The 12,638-nt window shown below is 39.6% G+C and overlaps 1 protein-coding gene across 1 annotated transcript in view; it reads right to left on the bottom strand.

Annotated features, from left to right (window-relative positions):
- Nucleotides 1–445: 445 nt before the first annotated feature.
- Nucleotides 446–12,638, bottom strand: part of HABP4 (hyaluronan binding protein 4) — a 35,060-nt gene continuing 22,867 nt past the window's right edge. Inside the window, exons 6-8 of the mRNA XM_052644977.1 lie at nucleotides 6,440–6,611; nucleotides 2,859–3,044; nucleotides 446–620 (exon numbers count right to left, since the gene is read on the bottom strand). Coding sequence (XP_052500937.1) covers nucleotides 564–620; nucleotides 2,859–3,044; nucleotides 6,440–6,611 — 415 coding nt within the window. The 3' untranslated portion in view covers nucleotides 446–563. The remainder of the gene's footprint in view (nucleotides 621–2,858; nucleotides 3,045–6,439; nucleotides 6,612–12,638) is intronic.

Here is a 12,638-nt window from a genome sequence, read left to right as displayed (position 1 = left end):
AATAAAAAACCAAAAAAATTCCAGGAGAATATAACATTTACAAGTAAATGGTAAATATAACTGTATTTTAATTTCTTGGTCTCTGAAAACTAGGCTGTGACTGCTTTAAATTAATAGCAGAGTTATATGTATTTCCTCTAATACTGAAGGACACAGCCTTCTGGTATCTATACAATTTACTAAGTAGTCTCAATAGATTCTATTTTACAACTTGCTTTACTCTCCATGCTTTTGTGGAGGATTCAATACAATCTCTATGTACAGGTTTTAAACATTATTTCTGAACTACATCTGGAATTCATTAAATAAAAAAATAATCACCATTATCTACCTTCCTGGGAAAGTGCCAGACTAACCCCCAGCCAGAACTGCTGCTCTTTAGGTGTCTGGAGAAATCCCTGTTCCCACAAACTACCCACACCAAAAAGAGTACAATGAGTTCAAATTACACGGGAAAAAGCAACATCTATTGTTCTTAGAGTCTGACTCTCTTCCCCACAGCAAGAATAGTCTCTTCATAGGTATGCCAGTGCTGTTTAAGTTGCCAGGGAAATTGGGCTGTCTCAAGCCAGAGCAGGGAAATCTTCAGGGTCATCCGGGTTTGGAGCAACATCTTGTATCTAAAAAAGAGAAGTTTTGAAACCAACTGTCAGTTCACCCATTCCCACTTGGGTGCAGAAGTGTGTGAAACACAGTACCTACTCTCTCACTTCAGGTCAGTTCAGTCGCTCAGTCGCGTCCGACTCTTTGCGACCCCAAGAATCGCAGCACGCCAGGCCTCCCTGTCCATCACCAACTCCCGGAGTTCACTCAGACTCACGTCCATCGAGTCCGTGATGCCATCCAGCCATCTCATCCTCTGTCATCCCCTTCTCCTCCTGCCCCCAATCCCTCCCAACATCATGAAGGAGCTAACTGAGTAGGGGTAAGCAGCCCAAACGTTGAGGGAGGGAGAGGCCCAGTGGGAAGAGAAGAGTGGCAGGGTCACTCCATGTGAGGCCCTGCTCTGAGCTGCAGCCAAGTTCTGCCCAGACCCTGCAGAGGGGGGGCACAGAAGCATGCTTCTCCCTCCTCTGACCCGCTCTGTCCCTGCTGCAGAATGGCTGGCAGTGCCTGCCACCCTGCCTCCCCCACGCCCTGCCCCAGCCCTCACTCCCACAAACCCTTACTGTGATCCTTTATTTGCACCTTGCATGCATGTGTGCGAAGTCACTTCAGTTGTGTCTGACTCTTTGCAGCCCTATGGACTATACCCCAACAGGCTCCTTTGTCCATGGGCTTCTCCAGGCAAGAATACTAGAGTGGACTGTCATGCCTTCCTCCAGGGAATCTTCCCGACTCAGGGATCAAACCCGTGTCTCATGTATCCTGCATTGGCAGGTGGGTTCTTTACCACTAGCACCACCTGGACCCTTTAGCTCCTCCTTCATCCGATAAACATGACAGAATGTTTGCTACATGGAGATACAAGGATGGCTAAAGACAGTCCTACCCTCAGGAGCTCACAGAGCTCCTGCAGGAGGAGCATACTGGTCACATCAGTAACACATGGCCTGGGACTAGAGGCCCACAGTCAGGGCATCCAGTGCAACTTGGTGGCCATGCACACATTACAGTTAAGTGACGTCTTCTAGAAGAGAAACTTATGGAGATAACCACAACAAATGAGCAAAAAGAACAGGATTCTGACACAATGCAACTGTGAAGGCGGGTGGGGCCTGAGGGTGGTGCAGAGCTGGAAGAGCCCAGGTGGGTGGCAGGGTCCCTTGCACCAGAGAGCCACACTGCACCACAGTGGCAGAGCTGCTATTGGAAAGGGGCAGGTGTGTATTTTCTATTTCCAGAATAGATCCTTTTTCCCAACTGGCCTCAAATTTACCCAGAAAAAACACTTGTTTTTGTTCTTGCTGAAGTATAACAAGTTAGACGCCTCCCACGGGTTGCTCCCTGGAATAAGGGAATCGGCAGCAAAAGGAGTATTTCCAAGATCAGCCACAAAGAAGGGGCTTCTCCATTCTCACAAGGACAGCATGGGTGCCTCTGCTGGCCGCTGAACCTTGTGCCCAATTCCCACTAAACAGGTATTGGTATATTTGTTCATAAAACACTGATGAAGCGTCTAGTACAGCTTATATTATGCTAGGCACTGGGGAAACCAGTCTGTCTTCTGGAGACAGCAGATGCTGACCGACAACTGTACCAGCAATAGTACAATTACAAATGCAGACGGTGCTTCACAGAAAGGAAGGACTCTGACCTGGTCTGGAAGCCTCCTCTGATGAAGGGAGGGTAGAGGATCTATCCTAGGTAAACAGGCAAAGGGGCAGGAGGAAGGCCAGCAGGCAGAAAGGCCCCATGGAGTAAGGAACAAGGTTGTCTGTCCCAGAAGTAGGGCAGTGTCGGCTGAAGAGTGGCAAAGAATGGTTTGACGTGAAAAGGTTGCCTTGAAGCTGTTGGAATGATTCTGTCTACACTGAAAGCATCAGGGCACAGGGTTGCTTACACCGTAGTAAGCAACTGTCAGTTGATCTAATTCAATACCAAGCCTGGGGACCTCATCTGATGCACATGTGTGAATTTTTCTCCAGCTCTGAGTGTACAATCATAGCAGACAGACTTCCCTGGAGACCCGGGAGGCCAGGGCTACACAATGGTCTGTATCCAACTAATGCCCATCATGCTGATGATCATTCCAAACACTCTTAACATGAGGCCCACACTAGACAGAGGAGAAAGAACGTCCTCTATCTAGATCAGGCAGAACTTCATGATCCTCCAAAATCAAACTACGTAGGCCCAGGGCATCTTCATCCTCTCACTTCAGAAAACCATCCAGGATTTAGAATATACACACTTACCACCACTTCTGCCCTGGGTCCATAGTTTTCTGCCCTTCTGATCCTTCCCCGGCCTCCCCGTGTGCCACCTCTGGCTCCACGCCCGGGACGAGGGAGGTTACCAAAATTAATCTCCAGCTGGGATGTGATGTCATTGGCTGCTTTCCGGAAAACGTGGGCATCATCTTCATAGTCATCCTTTACCATCTGAAACACAGTTACAGCATCAAACACAGAACGTACACACGGCCGTCTCCATGGACACTCGCTGGGCTGAGCAGGGGAAGATGCTGCTGCTGCTCTGCTTCCAGCTGCGTGGGTTTTGCACACTTTGCAGCCACACGTTCTCATACTGACAGGCCTTCTTTTTTCTATTTAATGGGAGTGGCTGATTTACAGTGCTGGGGTAGTTTCTGCTGTAACAACAAAGTCAGTCCGCTATTGCTGTTGTTCAGTCACTAACTCGTGTCTGACTCCAACCCAATGAACTGTAGCCCACCAGGCTCCCCTGTCCTTGGGATTCTCCAGGCAAGAATACTGGAGTGGGTTGCCATGTCCTTCTCCAGGGGATCTTCCCGACCCAGGGATCGAACTGTGTCTCCTGCACCGCAGCTGGATTCTTTACTGCTGAGCCACCAGGAAAGCCCCTGTTGGCTATATAAATGCATAAATCCACTCTTTTAAGATTCTATCACCATACAGATTATCCTAGAGTATTGAACAGAGTTCCCTAAACTATACAGTAGGTTCTCAATAGTCACCTACTTTATACACAGTAGTGTCATAGTCTTAATTCAAGCATTTTTGAACTTACTTCAAGTCAGACCAAATTTCTATCAGTTTAGTAGGTTAAGATGTAAGATTTAACATGACTAACAGAAATCCTATAAATGTTGCATATCTAAGTGTATTTTGCTGAGATTGAAAAGTTTTAGTTCCTGCCTTTTGTTTTGTTCACAAATGCTACTTTGATAAATAAGGAAAATTCACCTTCCTAGAAAAGAACTTGATGGAGAAACTGCTCTCAACATGGGTACTGACTGTACAAATACCATATGTCAAAAACAGGATGATTTACAGTAAATAATTTCGACTCAAAATATATGGAAAGAGTAACAACAGTATGATTATCTAAGGGTTGCTACCAAGGCTGAATAAAGAACTCTGCTTTTTAAAAACCGCCTTAGTTAAAATTCTTTGAGAATATACATTTTATTGTATGGGGCCTTCCCTTGTAGTAGCTCAGGTGGTAAAGAAACTGCCTGCAATTCAGGAGAGCTGGGTTCAATTTCTGGGTTGGGAAAATCCCCTGGAGAAGGAAATGGCAACCTTCTCCAGTATTCTTGCCGGGAGAATCCCATGGACAGGGGAACCTGGCAGGCTACAGGCCATGGGATCACAAGAGTCAGACGTGAATCAAGAGGTCAAATTAGTTTTGTCTCTTGATAAAACTGTATTAATAAACTTTCAAATTTGATTTGGTTTCAATTCCTAACAACGAATGAAACTTCTCACTTGTAAGTAAAATATAAACCTACAGAGAAATATAAACCTGCAGAAAATAGACCAATGATTACGGATGAGAATCTCCAAAGTGTTATATGGTTAAACAGCCATTTGTTTGTCCAGCAAATGGAATCAAATCTCCCAGAGCATGTATTTCCCTTTTGGCCATATGTTTACTCCAGGCTTCATGTTTAACATTTGTGTCCTTAGGCAGATGTACTCTTGAAGCTAAAAAGATGAAGGAAAGAACAATTCAGGAACACTTGCACTCTGACAACAAGATAAACACACAAAAAATGTAACAGGCAAAATAATAAACTACTGCCTAATTTAGAAAACAGTTGGCCGTCCAGGCACCTCAGCAGAGATGCAGCTTCCCAGTAAGAAGGCACAGCTTGCAGGGGAAGTTGAGTGAGCAAACTGCCAGGCCAAAGTGCTTTAAGGGCCCGCTCTACTCATAGACTACTGTTAGGTCTTAACTTTGGCAAGAACAGAGCTCCAAGGAAACAAGAGGTATTATTCTAGTGCTTTTGTTCTCTTTAGTGTATCCAGAACAAAGTAGTGACACCACGATTTGGCTTCTGTCTCTTTAAGAACAATTCCTGGCTGAAATCATCAATGCTGTAAGGTTAATAAGTACCAAAGATGTGTGCCTTACTGAGACCAAGCTCCATGACTCAGCTAACCCAGTTGCTTCAAAGATTCCAGGAGACCTCTCTCAGAAGCCAGCGAAGATGAATCTGGTGTGGATTAAGAAGAACAGCTTCTATTTTTACTTAACATGTCAGCTGCACATTTCAAATCCTGACAGCACAATTGTTTAGGCAAAACTTTATTTACAAAAGAAGTAAGTGGATAGGGAAAAAAAACCCAACCCAACTAGCTGATAGACTTGTAAAAAGACCTCACAGAGCTTTCTGAGAGAATAAGGCTCTGGCCTTGTATGTGTACAAAAAGCCTTTTCTAGAGGAACAGCTCAAAACACAGACTCCTGGAATTTGGACTGATGGAAAGAGGAGGTAGGAAGGAATCCAGTATCATAAATGATCCCCTAGAGAAACTATTCATAAAAAGAATATAACTAACCAAAATGTAAATGGGAACACAGACAAATCTACATAGTATAAAACTCCTGATTTTCAAATGGAAAATCAAGGAATAACATCAAGCAGAGAGGAAGAGTGCTCACCACCATCATTGACACAGAGACTGGTATCAAGATAAATAGCTGTGACTGAATGATACTAACTCTAAATTTTAAAATTCCAATGCGTCAGTGTACCCTCCCTTAAGTTTAGGAATGCAAATAGAATGTGGTTAAATAACTCTCTGACCATCCTTATCAATATATGCTGTAAGATATTTTCAAAGCTGAAGCCGCCAACAAATAGGTGAACACAAACCATGTAAAATCAGATCTTAAGAATGAGTTAGCAATCCCAAATGGATAGCTGGCCATGCTAGCAGTGCCTGTCCTGGGGGAGGGACTTCAGGGGTCCTCTGGTGAATTTCCGCAGAGGGAGCAAAGCTACTGCAATATCACAAGAAAGGATTCACCCAACTCTGACTGGTTTAAAGTGATCAACTAGCTTCAGTTAAACACGCTTATTAAGAATCAGAACTGTGAAAAATAACATTGAATCACTTTTCTGTACACCTGAAACTATAAAAATACTGTAAATCAACTATACTTGAATTTAAAAAAAAGAATCATAACTGAAGCTAATTTAATCACGAAAATGCCTAGTAGTTATCCTATGAAATGGCATCATTCAGGGAAACATTCTGGATCTCTCTTTTGACACAAAATTGAAATGCAACTAAAACACACAGTGTAAGCACAGTCTTCACACAGTTCTGGAGTGAGCAGAAAATGTGCTCACTATAACTGCTTTGGATCAAGTATTAATGGGTCAATTTTTTTTTTCATTTAATAAAAATATAGTAAAATTAGACATGCATGGTTACTCTTAGGTTGAAACAGACACATCTGATTACTATAATGTTGAAACTAGAATGTCAGCTACTAATGTTCCATTTCATTTTCAATAAGGTAACAATGAAGATTGCCTCTAGATATAAAACATCATGCTTACATCATCTCTATATTTAGACTTGTGTATCACCACTGCTTTGGAAGGGACAGTAGACTCAGGTTTCCGGATGTTAAATTCAGGCTTTGGTCTGGTCTGTTCTTGAAGATTTTTCCACTCATCTAGGGTCATCTCTTGAACTTGAGTTTCTTCTTCTATCTCCAACTCAGGAACTCTATAAAGAAGTATAATCATAAAGAATAATTTTTGATAGGTCTGAAATGTCTATTTTATGAAAGAGGAAGTCATACCCATTAGTTTAATGTACTTTCACAGAACTCCATCTCAGATTTAAATAAGGTAAGAAAATCTTTGAACCATAAGCTTCCTTATTTTCATAATTTTATGCCATCACTCCCAACTGAAGATACTCCCTGTCTGTGTTCAAAGCAGTCTTTGAAAAATGGGAATATAACCATCCCAGTGACATTAATATTATACTCACCACCAAGCATTCCCTTCCCATATGGCATTACATACAAAATGAGATAATTGTAGAAACAAATGGGAGAAGCTATTGAGACAAAACATATATAGAGAACCATGAACAGAGGTTATAAACAGTGAGTCACAAATGCATTCTTTTGTAAATGTCCTCCTTAAATTCATGAATTCTTAAAAAAGACAGACATACATAACAATGAAACAAAATTTAATGTCTAGAAATAAGCCCTCATATTTATGAACAATTAATTTTTTTGACCAGGGTGCCAAAGACCATTATTTCACACGTGGATATTAAGTTTTCCCAGCAACAGTTGTTGAAAAGTTATTTCTCCTTTGAATTAAGTTGAACTTCTACCTCATACCATAAGTATAGGAGCCAAAAGTATAAAACTCTTCGAAGAAAATATAGGCATAAACCTTGGATTAGGCAATGGCTTCCTAGACACAACACTGAAAGCATAAGCATCAAAAGAAAAAGCAGATAAACTGGACATCACCAAAACTGAAAACTTGCATGCTGTAAAAGGACACCATCAAGAAAGTGAAAGGATAACTCACAGAATGGGAGAAAATATTTGCAAACCATTTATCTGATAAGGGACTTAGATCTAGAATACAAAAAGGATGCTTACAACTCAATATAAATAAATGACACAACTAAAAAAAGTGCAAATGTCAAAACAATGAATGTACACTTATTTTTGCACATTTCACAATATGTAAATTCTATATCCGTTTAGGTGGTAGGAATAGGTGTGTTTGCAAATTTTCACACATGCAATGTTGGAAAAATACTAATATGAAAATATATCCCAGCAACTTCCCTGGTGGTCCAGAGGATAAGGCTCCATGCTCCCTATGCAAGTGGCCTGGGGTTCAATCCCTGGTCAGGGAACTAGAGCCCACATGCTGCAACTAAGAGTTCACATGCTGCAATGAAGATAAAAGATCTGGTGTACAGCAACTAAGACCCAGCACAGTCAAGTAAATAAATATTTAAAATGAAGACATATCCCAAATATACACTGGCAAAAATATAAAAAGATATCAAATTTTGTAATCTCAAATACTGGAAATGACCCAAAATCATCTGGAGAAAATCTTAGTGGAAAAATTATAGACATCAAACATGAATACTAAGAGCTAAAAAAGGATCAGAAATACATATATTTCTATGGGGCACCTCCTGGATATACTGATAAAACAGCAAGGTAGAATATATGTTTCCATTCACCTAAGGAATACAACATACAAATATATATATACAGATTTTTAAAATAAAATCATAATATACACCAGGGAAAGAAAAGGGATATATGCTAACTGGAAAATATCATGTCTTAACAGATTATACTTTGGAAACATGTAAATATTTTGTATAATCATAAAACAGATTTAAATTCAATATCTAAAATTTGGGAACAAGATTAATCAAATTAACCTAATTGTTTACCACATTGGCGAAAAAAGCATCAGAAAAAAGCTATTTAAAGTGCCTTGAAATATAAATTTGATTTTTCATCTCTATATATAACTTTTTAATAATCATGTTACTGAAGATAGTGTTGGTAATGTTATGAATATTTGTCGTGTGTGTAGCAAATGATAGTACAATGTTACTGACAACTGGGATTTTCAGCATGGCAGAAAAAGAAAAACAAATGTAAGAAAGTTTAGCTAAAATCTTATACTCCTAAATTTCAAATGAAAATAATGAATAAACTCATAATATATTTTATCATAAAAATGTTTGTGTATATGTGTACCTTCTCAGCTCATCCACTTAAATGTACTAGAAACAGTTGAGAATCTAGTAGTAGGAAGTAACCCCAGTGCCTAGATTATGGTTTCTAAATACCATAATCTATCTTTTAAGTTTATTTTATGGAAGTACAGTTAATTTACAACAAACAGTAAAGTGATTCAGTTATATATAGTTATACACTCTTCTTCATATTCTTTTCCATTATGGTTTATCACAGGATATTGAATTCCGTGCTATATAGTAGAACCTTGTTATTTATCCATTCTATGTAAAATAGTTTATATCTACTAATTCCAAACTCCATCCGATCTACTCTTCCCCAACACCCACTCCCCCTTGGCAACCACAAGTCTGTTCTCTATGTCTGTGAGTCTGCTTCTGTTTCATAGATAAGTTCACTGGTATCATATTTTAGATTCCACGTGTAAGTGTTACCATACAATTCTAAATACCATATTCTATTAAAGGACTCTGGCTCCCTGGAAAAATGACTCAGTATAAGGCGTGAACTACAGATGATGAGTCATAAACATGTCTTGCCAGAGAGCAAGCAAGCTATCCAAGATTACTGAATGTGTGTCAAAAGCATCAAGGATCAACTTGAAGAGGCTCCCTTCAGTCAAAACATGGATCAGTTTAAGTACCAATAAGCATAAAATCTCAGTGGACTAAAACACATCAGATATGTTTAAATCTCTAAGTTCATAACAACACTTAAAAAAAGTCACTGGCACCTTAGAAAGATATGAGGGAGCCAACTCATTCTGAAAATGAGTAAAAGTGAAATATTTTTTATTATCCTTCATTTCCTTAACAAACTTACACCTCACTGTAATCAACTAGTTCTAGGTAAGTTTTCCCTTATAGATCATCCCAGCTACTTAAAATAAAGAAAGAATGATAGAATTAGACTATCACTAATTTGCAGGCCTAATAAATCAATGGATAAAGGAAATGATAAGCAGTAGCCTTTCATAAACTTTGCAACAATCTTACCAAAAAGTTGAGCCTGAATTTGATCAAACCTCTGCCTCTCACTATTAGTATTAAGAAAAAATTTTAAAAATATGAATAACAGAGAAACATGTTCTACTACTCTATAATGCCATGCTGGATTTGGCTTGCACTAAATGTGTATGCAGGTCAGGAAGCAACAGTTAGCACTGGACATGGAACAACACACTGGTTCCAAATAGGAAAAGGAGTACGTCAAGGCTGTATATTGTCACCCTGCTTATTTAATTTATATGCAGAGTACATCATGAGAAACGCTGGGCTGGAAGAAGCACAAACTGGAATCAAGATTGCCGGGAGAAATATCAATAACCTCAGATATGCAGATGACACCACCCTTATGGCAGAAAGTAAAGAAGAACTAACGAGCTTCTTAATGAAAGTGAAAGAGGAGAGTGGAAAAAGTTGGCTTAAAGCTCAACATTCAGAAAAGATCATGGCATCCAGTCCCATCACTTCATGGGAAATAGATGGGGAAACAGTGGAAACAGTGTCAGACTTTATTTTTGGGGGCTCCAAAATCACTGCAGATGGTGACTGCAGCCATGAAATTCAAAGACGCTTACTCCTTGGAAGAAAAGTGATGACCAACCTAGATAGCATATTCAAAAGCAGAGATATTACTTTGCCAACAAAGGTCCATCTAGTCAAGGCTATGGTTTTTCCAGTGGTCATGTATGGATGTGAGAGTTGGACTATGAAGAAACCTGAGTGCCGAAGAATTGATGCTTTTGAACTGTGGTGTTGGAGAAGACTCTTGAGAGTCCCTTGGACTGCAAGGAGATCCAACCAATCCATTCTGAAGGAGATCAACCCTGGGATTTCTTTGGAAGGAATGATGCAAAAGCTGAAACTCCAGTACTTTGGCCACCTCATACGAAGAGTTGACTCATTGGAAAAGACTCTGATGCTGGGAGGGATTGGGGGCAGGAGGAGAAGAGGACGACAGAGGATGAGATGGCTGGATGGCATCACTAACTCAATGGACATGAGTCTGAGTGAACTCCAGGAGTTAGTGATGGACAGGGAGGCCTGGCGTGCTGCGATTCATGGGGTTGCAAAGAGTTGGACACGACTGAGCAACTGAACTGAACTGAACTGAAGTAATAACAGCCAATATTTTTTTCAGGAATTTTGTGACTTGGCAGTTAAATACAGTTGTTAAAAATTAACTTATAGAGAGAAGAACTATAATTCTGCAGCCTTCAAAATGAAAACCACAGTCACAGAAAGTTAAACAAAAATTAAAAGGCAGAGGGTTATGTCCCAGATGAAGGAACAAGATAAAACCTCAGGAAAAAAAAAAAAGCTACAGAAAGGTGAAGATAGGCAACCTTCCAGAAAAAGGATTCAGAATAATGATACTGAAGATGATCCAGGATCTTGCGGGCAGGGGGCTGGGAAATGGAGAAGATGCAAGAAATATTTAACAAACACCCAGAAGAACTAAACAACATATGAACAGAGATGAATAGTACACTGGAAGGAATCAGTAACAGGATAACTGAGACAGAAAAATGGATAAGTGACCTGTAAGACAGAATGGTGAAAATCACTGCTGTGGAACAAAATGTAGATAAAAAAATGAGAAGAAATGAAGACAGTCCAAGAGACCTCTGGGATAACATTAAATGCACCAACACTTGCATTATAGGGGTCCCAGGAGGAAAAGAGAGAAAGGGCCCAAGTAAACACTGGAAGAAATAATAGTTAAAAACTTACCCAACATGGAAAAGGAAATAGTCAACCATGTCCAGGAAGCACAGAGAGTCCCGGGAAGGATAAACCCAAGGAGGAACACACTGGGACACACAGTAATCAAACTGACAAAAATTAGAGACAAAATACTAAAAGCAACAAGGGAAAACCGACAAATAACGTAACATACAAGGGAACTCCCAGAAGGTTATTGGCTGATTTCTGAACACAAACTCTGCAAGCGAGAAGGGAATGGCACGAAATATTTAAAGTGATGAAAGAGAACCTACAAACAAGAATACTCTCCACAGTGAGGCTCTCATTCAGATTTGACAGAGAAATAAAAAGACTGTTCAACAAGCAAAAGTTAAGACAATTCAGCACCACCAAACCAGCTTTATAACAAATGCTAAAGGAACTTCTCTATGTAGGAAACAACAAAAGGAAAAGACCTAAAGAAACATACTCAAAGCAATTTTAAAAATGGTAATAGGAACACCCATACTGATAACTAATGCAATTATTGATTAATCAAAATAATGAAATGCACCAACCAAAAGACATAGACTAGTTGGGTAGATTCAAAAACAAGACCCATATATATGCTGTCTATAGGAGATCCACCTCAGACCTGGGGACACGTATGGACTTAAAGTAAGAGGATGGGAGAAGGTATTCCACACAAACAGAAATCAAAAGAAAGCTGGAGTAGCAATACTCATATCAGACAAAATGGATTTTAAAACAAAGACTTGTTACAAGAGACAAAGGAGGAGGACTACTACATAATGATCAAAGGAACAATCCAAGAAAATATAATAATTCTAATTATATATGCACCCAAAAACAAAGGAACACCTTAATATGTAAGGCAAATACTAACAACCATAAAAGGAGAAATTGACATAATACAATAATTTTTTAAAAACTACAGTAATAGTGGGGGACTTTAACACCCCACTTCCATCAATGGACAGATCATCCAGACAGAAAATTAATAAGGAAACACAGGCCTTAAATGACACATTAGACCAGATGGACTTAATTGATATTTATAAAGCATTCTATCCCAAATAGCAGATTACACAAGTGCACATGGAACATTCTACAGGATGGACCATATGCTGGGGAACAAGATGGCCTTGATAAATTTAAGAAAATTGAAACCATATCAACCAATTTTTCTGATCATGATGCTATGAGATTAGAAATAAACTACAAGAAAAAACTATAAAAAACAGAAACATATGGCAGCTAAACAATATGCTACTAAACAAC

This window comes from Budorcas taxicolor, chromosome 8 (genome assembly GCF_023091745.1).
Source record: "Budorcas taxicolor isolate Tak-1 chromosome 8, Takin1.1, whole genome shotgun sequence".
Lineage (NCBI taxonomy): Eukaryota > Metazoa > Chordata > Mammalia > Artiodactyla > Bovidae > Budorcas > Budorcas taxicolor.
Note: the sequence above shows the minus strand (reverse complement) of the source record. Positions and strands in the feature narration are given on the sequence as shown.